The sequence below is a fragment of the Crocuta crocuta genome, unplaced genomic scaffold (genome assembly GCF_008692635.1).
Source record: "Crocuta crocuta isolate KB4526 unplaced genomic scaffold, BGI_CrCroc_1.0 scaffold234, whole genome shotgun sequence".
NCBI lineage: Eukaryota > Metazoa > Chordata > Mammalia > Carnivora > Hyaenidae > Crocuta > Crocuta crocuta.
The window spans coordinates 1190532-1214165 of NW_027529647.1; the positions used below are offsets into that span (position 1 = coordinate 1190532).

The 23634-nt window shown below is 43.8% G+C and overlaps 1 protein-coding gene and 1 non-coding gene across 2 annotated transcripts in view; both read left to right on the plus strand.

The window, feature by feature from the left end:
- The first annotated feature begins 375 nt into the window (after positions 1 to 375).
- ADCY9 (adenylate cyclase 9) overlaps positions 376 to 23634 on the plus strand; it is a 118986-nt gene continuing 95727 nt past the window's right edge. The window contains exon 1 of the mRNA XM_077762531.1: positions 376 to 2108. Coding sequence (XP_077618657.1) covers positions 416 to 2108 — 1693 coding nt within the window. The 5' untranslated portion in view covers positions 376 to 415. The remainder of the gene's footprint in view (positions 2109 to 23634) is intronic.
- On the plus strand, positions 4282 to 4445 carry LOC144230489 (U1 spliceosomal RNA). Its single transcript, XR_013334776.1, has one exon. It is a non-coding gene; the product is annotated as a U1 spliceosomal RNA (small nuclear RNA).

Below are 23634 nucleotides of genomic sequence, written 5' to 3' on the forward strand. Positions count from 1 at the left end.
TGTGCTGACGGAGAGGCAAACCTTTTGATTTCCTAAACGTCGCACCCCGGCTGCTCCTTAACTAGCAGGAGCCACTGGTTTAACTCCAGCGGATCTGGGGGCTCGAGCCGGGAGGAGAACGGGTGCAGAAGAACCCCGTCGCCTCCGCAGCCGCCGCACGTCCCGCAGCCCGGCGGCGCCCACGCACACCTCGCGGCCCCCGGGGCTGAGGGCAGAGGACTNGTTAGCCGCAGTTTTTGTGAGCATACGGTGCCTCTCCGAGGACACCGCCGGGGCCACCGCCGAGCACGCTGGCAGAGCTCGTGGCCTTCAGGGGAGTGTGTCCCTGCGTAGGGATGAATGGCGGTGTAACTCGGGTTGTCTCGCCGACAGGTACCAGTGACCCCGGCCGGGAAGGTCCTGCGCGCTCGGCAACATGGCTTCCCCGCCCCACCAGCAGCTGCTGCAGCACCACAGCACGGAGGTGAGCTGTGACTCCAGCGGAGACAGCAACAGCGTGAGGGTCAAAATCAACCCCAAGCAGCTGTCCTCCAACAGCCAGCCCAAGCACTGCAAGTACAGCATCTCCTCCAGCTGTAGCAGCTCCGGGGACTCGGGGGGCGTCCCTCGGAGAGTGGGCGCCGGAGGCCGCCTGCGCAGGCAGAAGAAGCTGCCCCAGCTGTTCGAGAGGGCCTCCAGCCGGTGGTGGGACCCCAAGTTCGACTCGGTGAACCTGGAGGAGGCTTGCATGGAGCGTTGCTTCCCGCAGACCCAGCGCCGCTTCCGGTATGCGCTCTTCTACATCGGCTTCGCCTGCCTTCTGTGGAGCATCTATTTTGGGGTCCACATGCGGTCCAGACTGATCGTCATGGTAGCCCCTGCTCTGTGCTTCCTCGTCGTGTGCGTGGGCTTTTTTCTGTTTACCTTCACCAAGGTGTATACCCGGCATTACGTATGGACCTCTCTGGTTCTCACCCTCCTGGTGTTCGCCCTGACGCTGGCTGCCCAGTTTCAGGTTTTGACGCCTCTCTCAGGACGTGTTGACAGCTCCAATCACACCCTCGCCGCCAAGCCCACGGACGCTTGCTTATCTCAAGTGGGGAGCTTTTCCATGTGCATCGAAGTGCTCTTTTTGCTCTACACCGTCATGCACTTACCTTTGTACTTGAGCTTGTGTTTGGGAGTGGCCTATTCTGTTCTCTTTGAGACCTTTGGCTATCACTTCCGAGACAAAGACTGCTTTCCCCCACCTGGAGCAGGGGCCCCACACTGGGAGCTGCTGAGCCGAGCCCTGCTCCATGTCTGCGTTCACGCCATTGGGATCCACCTGTTCATCATGTCGCAGGTGAGATCCAGGAGCACCTTTCTCAAGGTGGGACAGTCAATTATGCACGGGAAGGATCTGGAAGTGGAAAAAGCTCTGAAAGAGAGGATGATTCATTCTGTGATGCCAAGAATCATAGCTGATGACTTGATGAAACAGGGCGATGAGGAGAGCGAGAATTCTGTCAAAAGGCACGCCACCTCCAGCCCCAAGAACAGGAAGAAAAAGTCTTCCATACAGAAGGCCCCTATAGCATTCCGCCCTTTTAAAATGCAGCAGATCGATGAAGTCAGTATTTTATTTGCAGATATCGTGGGCTTCACCAAGATGAGTGCCAATAAGTCTGCTCACGCTCTGGTGGGTCTCCTCAATGATCTGTTTGGTCGCTTTGACCGGTTGTGTGAAGAGACCAAGTGTGAGAAAATCAGCACCCTGGGAGACTGCTACTATTGTGTGGCAGGGTGTCCAGAGCCCCGGGCCGACCATGCCTACTGCTGCATTGAGATGGGCTTGGGCATGATCAGAGCCATCGAGCAGTTCTGCCAGGAGAAGAAAGAGATGGTGAACATGCGTGTCGGGGTTCACACAGGGACCGTCTTGTGTGGCATTTTGGGTATGAGGAGGTTCAAATTCGATGTGTGGTCCAATGATGTGAACTTAGCCAATCTCATGGAGCAGCTGGGAGTGGCCGGCAAGGTTCACATTTCTGAGGCCACCGCAAAATACCTAGATGATCGGTACGAAATGGAAGATGGGAGGGTGACTGAACGCCTCGGCCAGAGCGTTGTTGCTGATCAGTTGAAAGGTATGTGCATTTCTTTGCCTCGTCATCTCTCTCCCCAGTCCTGTTTGTGTTGGGGAAAATAAAAACCAAACAATCTTTTTCTAGTGTCAGTATCCGGAGGCAGATCAGTTGTCTCAGGACACCTCACCATGGGGGCACCTCAGGGCTGGTGAGACTTTTTCTCTGGTGAGTCAAATATCACAGATCTCTTCGCACTGGGACAGTGCTGACCTAGATGAGACCTTTAGGAGGAAGGAGAACTTTGGAAATGCGTATCCTGCCAGTCAGCTGTTACTGTTTCTGAAATTCTGGGGGCAGCTCCGATGAATACTAGAGACTCTGAGCCCTTCAGCAGGCCAAACTTGGAAGTACTTTAACAGATTGTCATTGTGTTCATTGATTGTCCCCAAATCCCATCAAAACACGTCTCCATGCCTTTTTCCAAAAATGTGAAGAATAAAACCTTTCTCGCCTTGAGGCCTCACTTTCCTGGAATAAGGAAGTTGGGTTAGCCCTGCATGACTCTTGAGAATTAGATGGAATTATATACCCCCAAGTGCACACTGTCTTTGCCTTAGTCTCTTTTTAAAAGTTGTCTTTTCAGCTTTTAACTTTCATTTTGATCATGGTATTTGTCTTACCATATAGACCACAGCATTTTAGAAATACACCCAGAGCAGTGTTTAGAACCCAACTCCCCATCCCTAGCCCCTCGGATTTGTATCTGGTCCCTTATCTCTGTCTTAAGCTCTTACTGCTATTCCTGATCTTTTTACTGGGCTTTTAAAATTTTTATTATTTTCACATAGGACAAAAATTTTGTTTACGCCCTGGGCAGTGACATATGAGCAAGTGGGACCAAAAGTGAGGATTCAAAATACTAACCCCCACGTCCACCTCCCTTTTTTAAACAGTCCTTAGGCTTCACTGAAGCCTTCGGGGTTGGGGGGAATGTGTATTTTGGAAGTATGTGGCGAAAATAACATTGATTTTTTAAAAAACCGAAACGTGTAAAGCTTCTTGCGTTGTGGTGCCCACACGTTGCACGATCACACAGTAAAAAGCTCCAGGAAAGAGTCCTTGGGAGATGTAACAGCTTAAATCATAGGTGTGAGAAGTAATAGTGTCGATCAGAGACAGTAAGTGGTTGAGTACGGGGGCCTGACTAGGTCGTCACCTTGACCTCATCCTGTGTGTTCAACCGCTGTTTTCTGTCTCTGCTTGTTGATTAGAGTTCTCTATGCAATTCGCTTGTTATCTGGCCAGAGTGCTTTATTTTTCTGACTTTTCTCTATTATGTTAATTTTGCTAGTAGTTGAAGAATTTACTGGTATACTAGAGAAATATTTTCACTTGATAATTCCCTCTTGTCTGGAGAACTCTCAGTGCTACACTTCGCAGTTTGCCTGAGACGTTCTGTTATGGCAGGTGCCTTTCCCTACAGGAGAGGGATTCCCGCTCTCTGAGTCTAAAGATGCCGGTGGAGTGCGGTGTGGATGTAATCCCTGCTCAACACTTGGACATGTTTAGGGTCTGAGTGTTGCAGGCTCTGTCCTCAGGGCTGTGGGACAGATTCCAGGGAATGGAGTTGTGTTGTACAACATTATGAAAATGATAGCAGTTTTGTAAGTGATCGTTTGAGCGGTGTATTACTTGAATATCAGAAATAAAAACAGATGTCATCATTAAGTATGTCTGGAAGCCGCCAAGTCTTTAACTTTTTGGCAGTACTCATTTTTGTTAATTTATGGGTAATTTTATTTTCAATTTAGAAGTCAGGGGCCTCAAAAATGGCAGAATAGGTTTCTTGAATTTTTAAACTTCAAATAGTATAAATTTGGTAAATTAATTTTTTCTTCAAATTTTTGTACATTGTACACTTCTAGGGAAAAGTTTTACTTCTGGATGGGAGGTAGGGAAAGTTGGAAGGCTTAGCTAAAACGGTGATACTCTTATATGGTGTTCCCTCCTTTAAATTTTTCCCTGAGACCATGATTTTTGCTTTATTCAGCTCATTTTGGAAACCTTTGTGGATACGACTCCAGTAATCTAGGATGTCTACACAACTTCCCACCTCTTTTTGAAGCCACAGTGTTCTCCTGTCATTGTACAAATATGCTAAATTGAGGAGATAGCATAGTTTGTAGAAAACCCTTTTTATACATGAAGCTAAGGTTATATATTTAAAATTTCTATACTTAGCTGGCAGGGGGAGATTCCATGATCATGAAGGTGGTGTTCCCAGAGTAAGGCTTATCCATCATACTCTGATGTGCTGACCCCTGTGGTTTCCCCAAATGTGGGAAACTCGACCGCATAACTTGTGGTAGTGCAGGACTTCGTTCATGCTCTCCTGTTTTTAAAAAAAAATAAAATAAATAAAATACAATTTATTTTAGCTGTCTTGCAGTTTGTGGCAGATATTTTCTCTACAGTGCTGGGCATTAGCCTTTACCTCTCATCCCCTTTTCTGATACTGGGGTTGAAAATACGCCATAGAGTACTCTGTAGAAATGAACATCAGTGAATGGGGCACTCCAAAACTAGCCTGGCAGTGTGAAAAGTAGCTACTACTCTGTAATTTATCTGGAAGGATTTGTGGAAGGGTGGACTTTGATTATTTCTGCATATCCATTCCTTGAAAATCTCTGTGCTCTTATGTGTCCCACGCTGTGGAAGCGCAGCTCGAGTCACAACAGCTCCTGACCTCAGCAAGCTCACACTTCCGAGTGTTGTAGAGTGCGCAGAGGGTCAGGGACACTGTATGGAGGTGTACATGCCAAGGCGGGTCTTGAGACTGAGTGGTGGCTCTCCAGGTGGATAAAAGAACATTTGGTGGAGTGGGAGTAGCATGGGCAAAGGCTGAGGGTTGTGTTTCTTGGTGGGTCAACCAGTTGTAAGTACGTGGTTCAGTGGGACAGGGAAGGCTTTGGGTCCCATGAGAAGGAGTGTGTATTTCATCCTGTAGGTAATGGGGAGCCACTGATAGGCTTTATGCAGAAGACTTAGGTGATCTAATTTGCAAGTTTAGAAAGTTTACTCTGTCAGTTCTAGAGCATGTAGGTTGGAAGGGTATGAGATGGGAGATCAGGGGGTTGTAGTAGGTCCCAGGCAGGGTCGATAGTAGCCTTAACCAAGACAGCGACACTGCCAGTGGAGGTGGTAGAACAGAAATGCTTATTAATAGGATGAACTTGGTAGGACGTAGAGCCAGATTTAAACAGATGACTTAGGGGATGAGAGGCTGGATTATTTGAATGAGAGGTGGCTTTTCAGGTTTCAGGAGTTGACCTGGGGACTATTTGGAGTCAGAAATGAGTGAGACCTTTAAAGTTTTTGTGGTATGAATGGAGAACGAAAAATTGAGTTGCAGAATCTGAAACAGGCCAGGAACCCCTGGCTTGTTCATTCAATAAATAAGTTATTTTGTGCTGGGCACAGTTCTAGGTGCTGGGAATATAGCAGTGAACAAAACAGACAAAAATTCCTGCCCTCCTGGTACTTTCATTCTAACAGGGCAGTCAGACAGTAAGCAAATGAGTAAAAAGTTTCTTTTGTGTTAAGTTTTAAGGAAAAAACATAAAGCAAAAAGGGGGATATGGAGTGTGTGTGTGTGTGTGTGTGTGTGTGTAATTTTGAATATGGTGGCCAGTCACTGAGAGAGAAGGTTGAAAGAATTTTCAGCACAGGAATAGGATTTTGGAAGTGATCCAAAAAGTAAGAGACAATTATTATTTTTTTTATTAAAAATTCTTTTAAAGTTTTATTCATTTTTTGAGAGAGAGCGAGAGAGTGAGAGAGCGAGATAGCATGAACAGGGAAGGGTCAGAGAGAGAGGTAGATACAGAATCTGAAGACAGGCTCCAGGCTCTGAGCTGTCAGCGCAGAACCTGATGCGGGGCTCGAACCCATGAACCATGAGATCATGACCCGAGACAAAGTCAGACGCTTAACTGACTGGGGCGCCCAGGCGCCCCTAGAGACAATTATTATTAAAGAGAGGGAGAAATAGTGTGATACAGAGTGATGGAAAGATGTGTCCTTTCACACCATTTGGGACAAACCACTGGGTCCAAAGGGGTGGCTGCTCTGTTCTGCCGTGGGCCACAAGCCAAAAAGATTGTCTGGAACTGTTGTTTTTTCCTGGCATAGATAGAGAATCACAAATACAGAAGGTGAAACTGTCAGAAGATATCTACAAACGTCTAATTTTCCCTTTTTAAACATTAGGAAGATAAAACAGGGTGCTCAGTCCTCCAAATTGACAGATCATGTTTTTACAAAGGGAGTGTCTGGTAGCTATCTCATTATTAGATGCAGAAATAAAACAAGACTTTCCCCCCAAGCCAACTTTTGAGGCTCATGGAGCACTTGGGGGAGAGATCTGCTGATGAGTGTTGGGACAGATTGTTCCCCACTGGCCCCAGTGACCAAGACCTTCCCCAAGTGCTAATAACTGACGCTTAGAAGAATTCCTTTCTGGCCTCCTGTTGGGGCCATTCCTCAAATTGATGGGGGGCTGAGGCACTCTGTGCTTTAGCCTTTGCCGACGGCTGTCCCAAACTGGCAATCTGGGCTCCTAGCTCGCTGCCAGCTGGCAGTTAAGAGCCAGGTGCCAGTTTTAGGTGCAGTTTGCTTGCTCAGGTGCACTGCTTGTTTTGCCTGACAGCTTGGACGGCTTGTTCCCACCTCAGCATGCACTCCCACCACTTGTAGAGCTAGCCTGGAGCTGACAGCTCAGTGCCTCCTCTTAAGTCACAACGAGGAGAAGGTCTGTGCTCACCTGCGCCCTAGAGCGATCTGTCTTGTGCGCGTTGAAACGTAGGCTCATGGATGGCAAGTTGCAGAGATAAGATGAAGCGTAAAATCTGGCTTGACATCTGGGATTGGAGGCGACAAACATCTGTGGAGTTGATGCACAGGCAGCCCCAGGTGACAATTTAGGCTCCTTCAGGCTAACTTTTGTGCCTTTCAGCAAGGAGCACACAGCTGTTAATTCTGAGGACCAGCTTTTGAGCAGAATTAGCCTTTGGCAAGGAAAGTTAAGGCTATGGCTTGCTGAATGGCAGGTTTCATGAAGAAGGAAGGAGGGTAATCTTTTCAGGTAGAATTAACTAAGAAAGGGAAAAATTAAAAACAAGCAAATAGCGTAAGTGAAAAAATTTTAGAGCTCTCTACTAGCCAGCGTGGTTCAGATAATGATTGTGTCTCTGCCTACTGGTCAAGGTCACCTGTCTATTTTGCAGTGAAAGAAAACAGTGAATGTCCTGTCATGTGCATGTGCCTGAATTTCTGTCTTTTGGTTGGTGAGTTCAGTGTTGGTATTTCTGTTGGGGTTTTTATAAGACAATGATCATTAATCATTAGAATTCTGCAGGTCCCCTCTTGTGGTGGTGAAGAGGCTGCTGACCACGAAAAGAGCCAGACTGAGGGGTCCTCATCCATTGTGACTCTTGGCATCATTTGTACGTTACATATGAGACACCTAAAGACATTTCTTCCCCAGCAGGAACTAGCATCCTTGGAAGGAATTTTAAAAGGAGGTGAGAATTTTTCAAACAGGAAGGGCACTGCCATGTGAGTTGTAGACTGGCCAGGCTAAGATGTTCATGCGGGACGGAGGTTAGGAAACCGAGCGGCTCACAAATTCGCTGGAGCTACCACAGGCGGAGGAATGGGCCAAGGGCGATGGTAGTCTTCCCCTAGGAAGGTTGGATAAAGCTGTGACATTCGTCAGTCTCATTCATGCCCTGGTCGACTGTACCAGCCAAGCCAACCTGTGGCCAACCTTGGGTCAGTTTTAGCAAAATTGTACTTTGTAAAACTTGGTTGGTCTTGTAAGTCAGGTTTTCATCGTTTTCCCCAACATTTGCTGCATTGCACTTGTAAGAAAATGCTGGCATGCTCTCCTGAGGTAGGGAGAGAGGCTCATTTCCTTAGAATAGGCTGGAAGGTCAATCCCCCAAAGCCTGGTGCTGATAGTGGCAATAGCAGAACCAGAAAGCAAGTGAGCGACACGAACAGCTTTGTGAAGGGGGTGGAATCTGGGACGGGGATGATCAGGATCAGCTGAAACCAACTTATGAGCCTCTCTGTCAGCCCATGGTTTGGTCCTTAAACTTTGTGGCCACAGGACCCCTCTATACCCCTAAAAATTACTGGAGAAACTAAAGAGCACTTGTTTATGTCCCTTATTGATATTTATCATATTAGAAATTGAAACAAATGTTTAAGAGAACCTTAATTCATTTCAAAATACCCATCACTTGTTAATATAAGTAATATATTAATCACTTGTTAAAATAAGTAACATTTTAATAAAAATAGTTATATGTTCAGGACCCCTGGGTGGCTCAGTCGGTTAAGCGTTTGACTCTTGATTTTGATTTAGGTCGTGTTCCCATGATTTTGTAAGTTCAAGTGGAACATTGGGCTCTGCGCACTGCAGCTGCGGGGAACCTGCTCGGGATTCTCCCTCTCTCCTCTCTCTGCCCTGTGAGCTGATTCAATGAAAGTACTTGTTAGTATAGTGCATAATGACTCTCTCTCATGCTTTCTCTGTCTGTCCCAAAAAAAAGCAAACTTAAGGGGCACCTGGGTGGCTCAGTTGGTTAAGCATCTGACTTTGGCTCAGGTCATGATCTCACGGTTCGTGGGTTTAAGCCCCGTGTCGGGCTCTGTGCTGACAGCTCAGAGCCTGGAGCTACTTCAGATTCTGTGTCTCCCTCTCTCTCTGACCTTCCCCCTGCTTGCTCGCTCTCTCTCCCTCTCAGAAATAAATTAAAAAAATTAAAAAGATTTTTTAAAAAGCAAACTTAAATAGTTACATGTTCAAAAATGTAACTGTTTTTAACAATTTTATTTTAAATTTCAGTGTAGTTATGTTTTTTTTAGTTTCAGGCATACATTACAGTGATTCAACAATTTAACTGTATTTTCAAAATGAGAGAAATTTGGTGAGAAGAGTGGTACAGTTTTACATTTTTGCCAGTCTCCTGAATGTCCAGATTAATAAAAAACTGCTGGCTTAAAAAAAAAAAACAAACCTGTTAAAATACACATTAAAAATTTACCAGTGTATCCATTTTTAAGTGTGTCAGCTGGATTTTCTTAACTACTTTAGCATTCATTTGCAGTATGTTGGAGAATGCGTAGGAAGTCTGACTTCACAGAGACACCTAGTTGGTTAATGGAGGAACATTTTAATAGCCTTTTTAGGTAATTGTGGATATTTTTCTTTGACGCTGCACCAACACCCAGTAAGTGATAGTTTCTTAAACGTTAGTTACAAAATGGAATCTGAAATCCTATTAGTCAGTTTTTTGGTGTGCTCTTAAAACCTCATTTTTTGTTTTGTTTTGTTTTTAAGTAGGCTCCACGCCCAATGTGGAGCTTGAACTCACCACCCCAAGATTGAGAGTCACACGCTGTACTGACTGAGCCAGCCAGGCACCCCAAGACCCCACTTATTTTTGAATGAATCTTTACCCAGGTATGATTTTGTAACGTAACGCATTGGTTATTTAGAAAATAGTGATTTCTTGAGTTATGCAGATCTTCCAGGTGTTGGCCTAAGCAAAGTCTTTATGGGAAGGGATTGACTTCCCAGTGGCAGAAAGGAGCTTTCTGGTCCTCGTTTTCACTTGAAAGTGTGAATTTTATCACCAGCAGCAAATATTGTCCGTTGTTTGCCTTGAAGCTACAGACTCATTTTGTTCATTTTTCAGGAGCAGTCAGCCAGATACACCAGTCTGAGTGACCACAGTTTGTAGGTCAAGCAGAAGTGATGTTCCCTCTGAAACACAGCCCAGATAGCTGCAGGGCGCTCTTCTTGATGCACCTGTGTGTGCTGTGGCCGAGCTTCCTGCTTTATTGGTCATGCGGGGTTGAGATTTAACACACTTGGGCATTTTTTTTTTAATGTTTTATTTATTTTTGAGATAGAGACAGCGTGAGCAGGGGAGGGTCAGAGAGAGAGGGAGACACAGAATCTGAAACAGGCCCCAGGCTCTGAGCTATTCCTCAGCACAGAGCCCAATGCGGGGCTTGAACCCACAAACCGTGAGATCATGACCTGAGCTGAAGTCGGACACTTAACCGACTGAGCCACCCAGGTGTCCCCACACTTGGGCATTTTTACTGCATCGTTAAAAGACCTTCTTAGGTGAAACCGACCATTTTTTTTCCCCTTGTGCAAGCGCGTGGTAGTAAAGAACACATCGGCACCATGCGTGGTCTGGTAGCACTGCCTTGATTCCTAGCGGTTTTACCCACAATTGCTTTTGTGCCACTGGTGCCAGTGCCAACACCGAAAAAGGCAAGTAACGTGCCGGTTTTGTTACGAGAGTAGTTTTGATCCCCCAGGTGCCCTGCGCAGGTTTCAGACACCCTGGGGTCTGCGGAAACACTTTGGGAACTGCTTCCCTGAGCTGTAAGAGAGGAAACCCAAGGGCTGTGCTACCCAAACACGCGTTCTCAGGTGCGTGAAGTGCTCAGACTGGAACTGTGGTGGACGTGGCATGTTTACTGTGAGAGGACCGAGTGACTTTAGTTCATACCTTTATGTTTTTCTCAAAAAAATTCTCTGTGACTCTGCCAAATTTTTGTTGCTGGTGTTGAGGGCTCACGATGAAGACCATCAGCTTTGTTTCTTTTCTTTAAACTTTTTGCAGAGCAAAAAAAAGTGTGGTTTACTGGGCGCTTGCGTAAATTTTGATTTCTGCGATACTTGCATTCAGTTCTCAGTTTTGTGATTTCTGGACTGAGGAGCCTTGGGCAGGCTCTGTCAGGACTCTCCAGTTTGCAGGAATGCTAGTATCTCATCAGAGGATTAGTGGGAGAATCAAAGGAAAGCAGTTGTTAGCATAGTGACTCTCACACAGTCGCAACAGCCGTTCAGGAAATAGTAACCGACTCATCTGCCCGGGTGAGCCACATTTTGTCCTGCACTCTATTTGGTGCACATCTTGTATAATTTGGTACTGAAACCCGAAACACACAGGGGACTGGGATTGTGTCAGTTTCTTGAATTCAAAAGGGCAAGTGTCCAAAATACAAAACACTGATAGCTTGCCCTTGTTAAACTGTAGCTGCCAAGTTTGGCAACTTCGTTACTGAAAACCCCAGGGAGTTCAGGCAGTATTGTTCTTGGGCTGCTTCTGGTCCCCAGCGTTTAGGGGTACTTAAGATGATGTGGCCCTTGATAGTTGAGGAATTATGGGGAAATCTTCAGCTGTGTGACTCTGGAGATACTGGTTGAAGTTTGAACCAGAAGTTATTTAGCTCTCCCATATTCTACTATAAAGTCATGTATTTATTCAATGAATATCAAATGAGTTCCTGGACCAGGTTCTGCAGATAGAGCCGTCTGCTCTCTGGGGGCACACCGCCTAAAAGGGAAAGTAGACATTAATCAAATTATCACCTGAGCAAATATACCTTGGACTTACTTATCATGTTACAAATGGGGCTGGGAAGTAAGGACACATTTCCATTGTGTCGGGGAGGGAGCCGAAGCGCAGAGGGATTAAGTAACGTGGGGTAGCCACACAGCTAGAACGAGCTGCTGCTAGGTGGTGGAGCCAGCATTGTGACCCAAAGGGCTGTATTGGAAAACACTAGTGCGCACTTGGTGGGGTCGTGGTGAGCAGTGACGGAGACGATGATGTCGAGACCAGTACTGGGCCCCTGGTGACACTCAGCAGAGATTAGATTCAGTAGCTGGTGAAAGTGGGGGCAGTTTTCTTAGCAGGAGCAACGGCAGAGAAACAAGCGTACCTTTGTGTGGCCCTTCCCAGTTGCCAGTGTTTCCAGGTCCGTTGTTATCTCAACCGCTGCGAAATCTTTGGATCATGGGAACTGTGTATGTTTACAGGTTTATATTTTATTTGCTTCCTTCTTTCCCATGATGGAGTTTTCAGGCTGAGTTGGTTTCGTAACATCTTCCAAAGGTGACCAATGGCTTATTTCAAGAATCCCTATAAATTCTTTAGTTGTAGCTTTTTTGATATATTTCACTCTGTTACAGAGATCATTATCTTTGATGCTCAAATTGTCCCATCTTGGGCCCATGGGAGCCCCTTCAAGTTGCCTCCGAGGCCTTTTCTTACGACACAGGAGGCTTTGATAGCTTTCTTACACATTTAGTAACATTTTTAAGGAGTAGAGAAATTATACGTATTGAAATCTCATTAATTCTCTCTGTCTTACAGGTTTATTCTGAGAGACTGAGCTAACATTTTCCCTTTCCTTTTTTGAAAAGAAAATTAATAGTATATACATGTTTATATGAAGAAACAGCACTGCAGAAGAAATGGTTCATGCTACCTCAAGCTCTTTGGAAGCTTTAATTTGCATTCTTACAATTGAGAATTATATACCAATGCAGCATTTCTTTACACTGTATCCTCCCACTAATGCCTCTCGAGGGACAGGTGTCTGTGAATGTGGATAAGTAGAGATAAAGGAATCCTAAACCCAAAGGTAGACTGTTTGCAGACTGAAGAGTGCCCCTAGCCCAGCCAGCTCCAGCCCCCAGCACAGCTGTGGAAGCTTTCAGAAGGCCCAATTCCAGGAATTCCCTTCATAGGAATCTTGTTCTTAAAATAATATTTTTTTAAATGTTTATTTTTGAGAGAGAGAGAGAGAACTCAAGTAGGGGGAGGGCAGAGAGAGAGGAGGACACAGAATCCAAAGCAAGTTCGGGGCTCTGAGCTGTTAGCACAGAGCCCGACAGAGGGCTTGAACTCATGAACCATGAGCTCATGACCTGAGCCGAAGTGAGATGCTTAACTGACTGAGCCACCCAGTGCCCCAGAACCTTGTTCTGAATAGTGCTTCCTGGAATTACTGCCCTGCCATTCCCTCTCCGTCTTGCATAACGTGTATTTGACTTGTTTGTTTGTTTGTTTATGATCTGTTTTCATCCCACTAGAATGTGTTGAGAGCAGGGATTTTCCCGTGTTTTGTCTTTAAAAAATTTTTAGACGTTTATTTATTGAGAGACAGAGAGAGACAGAGTGCAAGGGGGCAGTACAGAGAGAGAGAGGGAGACACTGAATCTGAAGCAGGCTGCAGGCTCCGATCTGTCAGCACAGAGCTTGACGCGAGGCTCAAACTCATGAACCGTGAGATGTTTTATTTTCTGCTGTATTCCTAGCACTGGGAACATAGCCTGGCGTATTGTAGAATCTCAATAATATTTGTCAAGTGAATGAATGAATGAATGAAAACTGTAACTACTTACCCTCTGCACGTGGGCACTCCCTTGTGTGTGAAATTCTGGACATCGACACGGAACAGATGAGAAGGTAGAGGGAAGGCAGTGAGTGGCTTTTAAGGAATGGTTGAGTGGTTTATTAAATAGAGGCGCAGGTAGGATCTTGAAAGGACCTAGGCACGGAGGCAGAGAGACGCTGCTGACGCACAGGGCAGGGCCTGGGAATGTGAGCCAGGGTGCTGGGAGAGCAGTCAGCTGCAGGACTGAGGGCCCCAGGGTGCTGGGAGAGCAGTCAGCCGCAGGACTGAGGGCCCCAGGGTGCTGGCAGCGAAGGCTGCTGTGTAGGGCAGCTGGGCTGTAGGGCAGGAACTCGGGACGCTGAAACCAAGTGTTTATTTAGGGCCCAGGAAATGTGGGGTTGAATGGCTTAGTTTAGGCATTCATTTTTAAGCTTTTTAAAATGGAGATTTCAAGAAGTGTATTTATCTTTAATAATACTGCAGCTCCTTATGAATCTTGTTTGCTTATCATGCGTGCACACGAAAAACCAGCATATCCTTTTGTTGGCAAAGCTCCAGGATAGTCTTTGTGCATAATTTCCAGGATTTTTATGTAATGCTATTAAATTCATTTTTTTCCTTTCCACAGAAAAATGTGCTACTGAAAGCAGCTTTTGAGTCATTTATATTCATGTTTGAATTGTTTGGGAAATATTAACTTCAGCTTTTTGCCATTTAGTTTGTAGAGAGGAAGAAAACCCATATGCATGTGATTTATTTTCTTGTATATGGATATTAAAATACAATAAACCATTAAGGCTTTGACATTTTAAGTAAGAGAGTCTATTGCACATTGGTTCAGTGAGTTTTACCCTATTAAGTGTTAACATTCAAAGTGTGGATTGCATTGTATTCTGTAACTTCATACTGAGTCCTTTTCCCCATGAGAAAATGCTTCTTATGGTCATTCATGTTAATTTTGTTTTGTGAATGAGCTGTCTAAAATATGGGGGAATTAGTTTTTCCCCTTAAGATATTTTTCTCCACTAACTAAATACTTTGTTTCTGTCTCCTCATATGTGTCAAACATAAAGTTTGAACTAGACCCCACCATTCTCTGAGAGCACCTGAACTTCTCACATGATTGGGAAACAGTCATTCTTAATTCAAAGACATAGTTTCTTCTTGATCCGTTTGTTGAAACTGTGAGCCCTCAGTTAGACAGATCTAGCATCGGGAAACTCAGATCTACAGAACCGCTAAATTGCAGGGCAGATGTGAGAGTCTTCATTTTCTATAGGGTTCTTTACTTGCTTTACATGTAAATAAGGTTGAGTTACAGGAGCATAATTTACATGTGTTTTTTTTTGAATCACATTTGTTATGTAACATACAGAAGGTAGAATATCATTGGAGGAACCCCACTTGATTTTGAAAATTTGAGAAACACTTTTGAAGTGGGTTGGAGAAAATGTGAAGTCATTAAATTTTTATTTTATTTTTTATTAAAATTTTAAAAAATGTTTTATTTATTTCTGAGAGAGAGAGAGACAGACAGCGTGAGCAGGAGAGGGTCAGAGACGGGGGAGACACAGAATGTGAAACAGGCTCCAGGCTCTGAGCTAACTGTCAGCACAGAGCCCGACGTGGGGCTTGAACCCACGAACTGAGAGATCATGACCTGAGCCGAAGTTGAACGCTTAACCAACTGAGCCACCCAGGCGCCCCTTAAATTANCTCCTTCACACAGAAAAAAGGTTCAGCTGGAAGATTTCTAAACTAAAAAAAAAAAAAAAAATTTTTAATGTTTTATTTATTTCTGAGAGAGAGAGAGAGAGAGAGCACACGAGTGAGCAGGGGAGGGTCAGAGTGAGGGAGATACAGAATCTGAAGCAAGCTGCAGGCTCTGAGCTAGTTGTCAGCACAGAGCCCGACGTGGGGCTTGAACCCACAAACCATGAGATCATGACCTGAGCTGAAGTCGAACGCTTAACAGACTGAGCCACCCAGGCGCCCCGCCCCTTAAAATTTTTAAAAATATGTCTTAACTCCTGCTTGAACATTGTTTTGGAGAGAGATTGGAAGGTTAGTTGCCAGTAAAATTAACATCAGTGTTTTGGCAAGTTTTTCCACTAGTGGAACAGAGCAAATATTGAATTAAATAATGTACTTACTGATTATTGCATTAATAAAAGACTCACTTGCTCCTGATGGTGAGTCCTGGACCTGCTGACTGTTTATTTAGTGTGCCAGAATCTTATATATTTGCTGTATATTTAGCATGCTGTAGTAGTCTGAAAATTAATGTACTAGGACAATGTGTACCTTAGACTTTGTAATTAGAAATTAGAGGCCACCAGTGATAAAAGAAAGCCCAAGGATTTAATTATAAGGGATTTATAGAAGATTTTGAATAGTTTTCTTATCCTTTCTTAAGAATAGCAAAGCAGCTCACAGAAAGTAATATAATATTTGCAGTGATGTCCGTGTCTGGTGAAACAGACTGGAAAAGGAAAAACACTCTACTTTGTCCTGAAAGACAGTGTTGTCACTGGGTACATATGTCATCCGACCTGAGAGAGAATTTCACCCCAACAAAGACCCACCTTGTGAAACTGTAGCTTCTCTTTGAGAAAGTGTTATTCACAGCCTGCTGGAGTCACATGTTTTCTAGGACTGAAGTGACTGACTCAGTGTGTACGTAACTGCGGAAGGTCAAAACTCTTACAACGACCATACAAACAGAATATTTCTGTTTTTGTCTCTGACATACATTTCACAGTGACATTCTCAGCTGGAATAACTTCATTAACTTTGTGTTCTTTCTGGCTCCTCAAAGAAAACTGATTCTGAACACTTTCAGAGCCGATGATTCTAAGATAGCAACTTTGTCCCTCTGCCATTTGAAGTTCACATGGAAATGTTTGCTTTCATGGCCCCAGTCATGATGTTACTTTATTTAGTTGCTATTAAATTTCCAATTCCATATACTTCCCTGGAGGTATTCCAGTTTGCACTAAGGTTTCTGTTTCTTTCGGCAGCATTGCAGTGGTGTGTGGAACTTTCCTGAACGAGGAATGTGAACCTGAGTGGATGATTTTAAGTTTTTCTTTACGTTTTTTAAAGACAGCTTTTTTTTTTTAAATGTAATTCACATGCAATATAATTCATTCATCTAAAGCATGTAATTAGGTGATCCTTAGTATATTCACAGATCTCTGCAACTATTAATACAGTCAATTTTAAAGCATTTTTAACACTCTGAAAAGAAACCCTATGGTCATCAGCAGTCACTCCCCATTTCCACTAACCGCCACCCCAACCCCTGACAGCCACTACTCTACATTCTGTCTTGATAGATTGGCGTATTGTGTACGTATCGTGTGAATGAATCATACAACATGCAGCCCTTTGTGTCTGACTTCTTTCACTCAGCACATTGTTTTCAAGGTTCATCCACATTGTAGCAGGTGTTAGTGTTTATCAACCTTTTCATGGTCCTAGAATATTCTTAAAAAAAATTTTTTTTAAATGTTTTATTCATTTTTGAGAGCAGGAGAGACAGAGCATGAGCAGGGCAGGGGCAGAGAGAGAGGGAGAGACAAAGAATTTGAAGCAGGCTCCAGGCTCCAAGCGGTCAGCAGAGAACGCAATGCAGGGCTCAAAATCACAGACTGCGAGATCATGACTTGAGCCAAAGTCAGATGTTTGACTGAGCCACCCAGACGCCCCTCATGGTCCTAGAATATTCTCCTGTGTGGATAGACCATATTGTATTGTCCATTCTATAGTCGATGGAAAAGCTCTTCTTTTTTGAAATCAACAGTCAAGCTGATTGTTTGAAAATGAGTTGAAAGGATAAAAAAAAATCTCTTATTATTTAATAACGCACCTTGACCGAATTAACTCATTCTATTTTCACTGATGTTTGTAAGTTTTCCTGGACGGCATAAGTAGATGAGATTGGATACTGAATTGTAATATAAATGTTTCACACAATTAGTTTTGTTTTAAAACAGCTATCCTCCTTTGTAAGCTTGGTCCAGGCTGATTAAATATTAAGTTCTCTGATCCTTTCCTTTCCTCCTGACCAAGCCCTAGCAGACAGCTTTAGGGGAAGCATATGGTTGAATATGAGACCAGCCTCATTGGGCTTGTTGTTAGATATAAGTATCAGTTAGAGCAAGTCTTTCTGGATGGTCAGGTTTTTCCGAAGAGCTGAGGATTTTCCCCTTTGGTCAATCAGACTTCTCTTTAAACCTGATTAAACATTTGGTTTTACAATTCTGAAATATATAAAAATACTTTTTTATCTTGATAAAAATGAAATACATCAAATAAAACAATTTTCTTGATGACTTAGTTATTTTCATTACCTGTTATTTGGCTCTTAGTGATACAGCAATTTTCCTATAAAAATAGGGATTTTTTATTTATTTTAGGTAAACAGAGATTGCTCTGTTTTCCCAGTTCTTATGTTTTAAAACAATTTTTTTTGCTTGCTCTCTTACTGTCAGTTTATGTGCCTATTAGTGTAGTATGCCTTTCTGTAACAGCTTTACTTCTGGTTTTTACTTTATTCTATAAAGAAACCCAAATAACCCCACAGATATAGTTTGATTAAAAGGACTAAGAATTAGGTCTCCATGAAATTTTTTGGTTGTCAGCTATATTCTGAATGAGTTGCTAGGTACTGAGTTCAGGATGAGTAAGATGTTATGACAGTTATTTTTAGCACATTTCTTAAAGGGGAGGAGAAAGGGAAATTTGAATCAAATTTGTGTCTTTGTAAACAAAGCATGTTTTCCACAAGACCAAAGTATTTCTTTTGAGTATGTGACAGTAGAAAATGGGAATTACAGATCAGATGATGAATTAATTAGAATTAATTAACAATTCTGTAGCTAGTTACATTACAAAGCTAAAATGTGAATGTTAAGTTAGGGAAGTACTGATGTTAAGATTTACCAAAATTTTGGCAAAGTTCTTTGCCAAAGTTCTTTCCTAAGAATCCTCTGGGAAGAGTGACCGTATAGAGATTTTTGTGTGTTCTTTAATATACCTGCCAAGGGAGAATAGGCCACATTTCTTCCTCTTTTGTTTAAGCTGAAGGCATGCATAGATTTTCATCTCAGGAATTTAGTAGTCTGGCATTGAGCAATGCTAGCTACTTGTTGTTGTTTATTTTGGGGAGGTTAGTTCTTCCTGAAGGGCCTGGCCAGGTGCCAGACTGCCCAGTGAGTACTCAGCCAGGTCTGCACTCTGCCCCCCACTGCACAGGTTACTTGGGCACGTTGGCCAAGTCTGTCAAGTCATTGGCCTTGCAGTTTGGTAAGGCTGTTCTTTTAGATTAAAAATTAAAGTAGATTCCATTCTTAGGAATATAGATTGTCAGCTCTTGCTTTTTAATCTTTTAAATAATTTATTTAAAAAAATTTTTACAGTTTATTTATTTTTGAGACATGGAGACAGAGCATGAGTGGGGGAAGGGTAGAGAGAGAGGGAAACACAGAATCTGAGGCAGGTTCCAGGCTCTGAGCTGTCAGCACAGAGCCTGATGCAGGGCTCAAACTCATGAACCACAAGATCATGACCTGAGCTGAAGTCTGATGCTTAACTGACTGAGCCACCCAGGTGCCCATAACTTTAAAGGATTTAATATGTAGTTACTTAATAAATGGCAGCCTGAGTTTCCTCTTGCGGGCAAGTTGCCTAATCTGAAGGGTTTCAGTTGGAATTAAATGAGATAATGCATGTAAGAGCACCTGGTGCAAGGTAGATGTTTAGCAGATGTTGGCTTTTGCCCTACTCCCTCCTAAACATATTTTTTTTTCTTTCTTTCTTTCTTTTTTTTTTTTTTTTGATGNTTTTTTTTTTGAGAGAGTGCTAGAGAGAGAGAACGAGTGGGGGAGGGGCACAGGGCGAGAGGGACAGAAGACCTGGTGTGGGCTCGCTGCTGTCAGCACAGAGTCCCAGTGCAGGCTCAAACTCCCAAACCGTGAGATAATGTCCTGAGCTGAAATTGGATGCTTAACCGACTGAGCCATCCTGGCGTCTCCCAAACGTGTCTTCGTCAGCATGGAAGCCCTTGTAATGAGTGTCCTCCCGTGAGCAGTTGTGAGAAGTGGGAGCACGGTGGGAGCACGAGCCCTGTCATGCTGGAGCCGCATGCCCAGCGCGTGCGGCAGGAGCTCTGCGCCCCCACCGGGATTCCAGGAAGAGGTCAGATGCGGGCTTTCCTCGCGGCTAGAGAGAACTCTTGTACTCACCTGGGCTTTGTAGGTGCCTCTTAGAGCCCTGATCTGGCCTCCCTCCAGGCCTCACAGGCGTGAAGCACAGTGGGAGCACAGTAGGGAGACCATAAAAACGGACAGACAGGAGGCCGGGCAGTGGCCCGTAGTGGTGGGGCAGTGCAGAGAATAAGCCCGGTGAGAATATGGCCACTGATGCTCGTGACGTATGTGATTTTGATGGGCAGAGGTGCATTCCTCTTTCTGAGTAGATGTTCAGAGATTCAAGACTGAATACAATACTTTAAAGAAAAATGTTTTTTCCACACGTCATGTATTCAGTTCACGGGGAATCATGAGCTGTTAGTCCAGTGCCTGGACTCTGGGGGCGGGGGCCACTTTTCTTATGTTAGTTTCTGTAAGAGTGTTTGAAAAAAATCCTTGCGTGGGGGACTTGGGATTTATCCTAACCTAACTTGCTTCCCAGTCTAAACCGCAAGCCTGGTAGTGTAGTGCTGTCTTGATTGATTTCAGAAAACTTTCTCGGACACTGGCCCACGATGGGCTTCTTGTTTCATATCTAGAACTTTGTAAAGTCTCACCCCTGCCCTTGCCTTTATCCTACAGTCTCCTGATGAGTTTACTGATGTTCTGTTCACTTTTTAAAATTGATGTGAGATTTATATAACATAAAATTAACCATTTTAAAGTTAATAATTCAGTGGCATTTAGTACATTCACAGCGTTGCACAACCATCACATTTTCGGCACTCAGAAAGGAAACCCTGTGTCCATCGCCAGTCATTGACCATCCCTGCCTCCTCCCAGCACCTGACAACCACTAATCTTCTCTCTGTTGCTATGCATTGGCCTGTGCTGGATATTTTATATGAATGATTCATACAGTATGTGACCTTTTGTATCTGGCTTCTTTCCCTTAGCATGTTTTCAAGTTTCTTCCATGTTGCAGCACATACTGGAACTTCATTCTTTTTTATGGCTGAAAACGATTCCGTCATATAGATAGACCATATCTTGTTTATCTGTCCATCTGTGTGATAGACATTTGGGCCGTCTCTACCTTTTGACTATTGAGAGTCGTGCTGCTGTGAACATTCATGTACACTTTTTTTTTTTTTTTGACTACGTGTTTTTAATTCCTTTGGGCTTATGTCTAGGAGTGGAGTTGGTGGGCCATGTGGTAACTATATGTTTAACTTTTTGACAAACCTCTACCACTTTTTAAAATGAGAAACTCAGGGGCGCCTGGGTGGCTCAGTTGGTTAAGCGTATGACTTCAGCTCAGGTCATGATCTCACGGTTCGTGGGTTCGAGCGCTGCATTGGGCTCTGTGCTGACAGCTAACTCAGAGCCTGGAGCCTGGCTTTGGATTCTGTGTCTCCCTCTCTCTCTGACCCTCCCCTGCTCGCGCTGTCTCTCTCTGTCTCTCAAAAATAAATTAAAAACATAAAAAAATTAAAAAAATAAAGTGAGAAACTCATAAGAAGAACCCTGTGAAAAGTTACATCTACCAGTCAGATGCTTCTGAAAACATCTTCCAAGTTGAAAGTTAAGCTGGTAATTGGTAATACTGTGCATTATATATCATGCTTGAAAGAATAACTTTGTTTCCTGTAACTTGCAGTGGTATTATGATCAAGATAAAATCATAATGTAGATAGAACATGTGTAGAGACCTTTTCTTTCTGATAAACATATGGATTTTGGCTGTCCCCTTCAGGCTGGCATTGGATTTGGCAACTTTGGAATTTTGTGTTAGATAAACAGTTGCTATCTAGGGCAAGCTTTAAAAAAAATTGCTATTTAAATATTGACCAAAAAAAAAAAAAAACAACCAACCCCAAAACCCAAACAGCTCTAGGAACTTTCTTGTTCAAATGCATTTCAAACTATCTAAATACAGCATGGCAAAATTAGTCTTCCCCTCTGGTTTCTGTGGGGTCGAGTGAGCCCATGGGCCCTTGTGCCCGTCTGGGACACACTCCACTTGTTAGCTATCCTTAGAACACGGGGATGTGGGATAGTCCACAGCCAGTAGTGTTCCCACAATGTGTCCTTAATATAGAACATTTTTCTAAAAAAACATTGGCCACTGAAAGAGCTCAATTCCCAAACATGGCCATTGGTTCATAGTTCATTTTTATTTGTTTTTATGTAGTTAAAACAAGAAAGAGTATGTAAACTTGTTAGTGTTACCAAGTGTCAGTACGTTTTAGGAAGAAGAGGAGAAAACTGAGTTTCTAGTCAGAAACAGTATTCCTCCTTTAGGGCAAAGGAAGAGGCAGGGTCCCTCTGTGGCTAGATTGGTGAGTTTGGAGGTGAGCCAGGCTCCAGCCTGCTGTTTGCTGAGGAGGTGGGGTGGGTGGGAAATATTCATGGGTGCCAAGGGGCCTGTTTCAGTGCCAACCTCAGCCCTCCCCTCTGGGGAGTGATGTGTTCCCCAGTCGGGTTTATGGTCTGCCTGGAAAGTTATCCTCATGGGCAGCTTGGGATGCCCCACGGGACACGTGGATTATGATTGCCACAAGCAGATGATCCCCCAAACTGTGAGGCAGTCCTCGGCCAGTGGAGTCCCAGCAAGTGCCCTTCGCCTTTCGTTAGGACGTTATTCAGGCCTGTAGGTAGGTAGGTAACTATTCCGGAAAAGTTGGGCTAGCTTCTCCAGGGGGCAAAAGGAGCACAGTGTGTGTGTCAGGAGCCCCTCAGGGAGGAAACCGATCCTTAAAAGTGCCCTTGTCACTCTGCTGTTGGGCCACCTTTGGCTTTCTCTTTTTAAAGCCACTTTTGCTTGCATCCATTTGTTAAAGTGTTTGAGTACCTACTGGAGATCAAGGATATGAGGACGAGCAAACTGTAGTCCTTGTCTCCAAAACCTCCCAGACCACCCCTGTCACGCTGCCGGGAACGTGGAGTGCCTGCAGGCTGTGGGAAGAAGCCTGGTGGCTCCTTGAAACATTAAACACAAAGTTCCCAAGTGACCCGGCAGTCCCCTACCAGGTGTATGCCCAGAAGAATGGAAAACATAAGTCTATACAAAAGCTGTTCATGGGCATTACTCGTGACGGCCAAAATGTGGAAACGACCCAAATGTCCATCCTGTGCTGAACCAATCGACAAAACGTGGTCTCTCCATACAGAAGAATACTGTTCAGCCTTAGAAAAGAAGTACGTACTGATTCATGCTACAGACTGGGTGAACGAAAACTTATGCTAAGTGCAAGAAGCCAGTCACAAAAGGCCACATGTTAAATGATTCCGTTTTAAGTGTCTAGAACAGGTAAATTCATAGCAACAGAAAGAAAATGAGTGGTTGCCTAGGGCTCAGGGGGATGGAAGGAAAACGGAGAGTGAGTGCTGATGGTTGTGGGGTTTCTTTTTTGAGGTGACGAGAATGTTCCAAAATTGATTGTGGTAGTATTGCACAACTCTTTGTATTTCCTAGGAAATCACTGAATTGTTTACTATAAATGGATGAATTTATGGTATTTGAGTTACAGTGCAGTGTGCTATGGTATGTGTTTAGAAGACTGATACATGCTAATCGCGGGACTGAAGTATAAACTAGGTGCCAATATGTTAGTTTACTTTTGCGGAGATGTGTTTTTCCAGTGGCTAGAATATTCATACCTACTGCCTGGGGCACTTCCTCCATGATATCAAAATATCTGGGAGGGCCTAATTAAAGTTACAAGATTGCTTAAGTGCTGTAGTATTCGAGCATAGGATCTTTGTGTGTAGTATTTTATTTAGCCATGGAGAAATCACCGTGAGTACATCTTACCAGGGACTGGAGCACTTATATCTCCAGATTGAGTGCCTTCCCTGAATCGTGTGAGTACGCTGAAGCTCTTACGTGTGCTTTCCTTGAAGAAGATGAGTTGGCACCAGACAAGTAAGTATACAAAAGAAAATGTCAGCATAAAATAGAAAACTCCCTGTTTTACAAGGGATGCAAATATATGTAGAAATGCTTACAAATAAAGTCAAGATGGGTTCAGATTAATAGTGTGAGAGTTCATGAAGACCTAACTAAAAAGTGGCTTCAAACAGACAAACAAACAAACAAAGGAATTTATTAT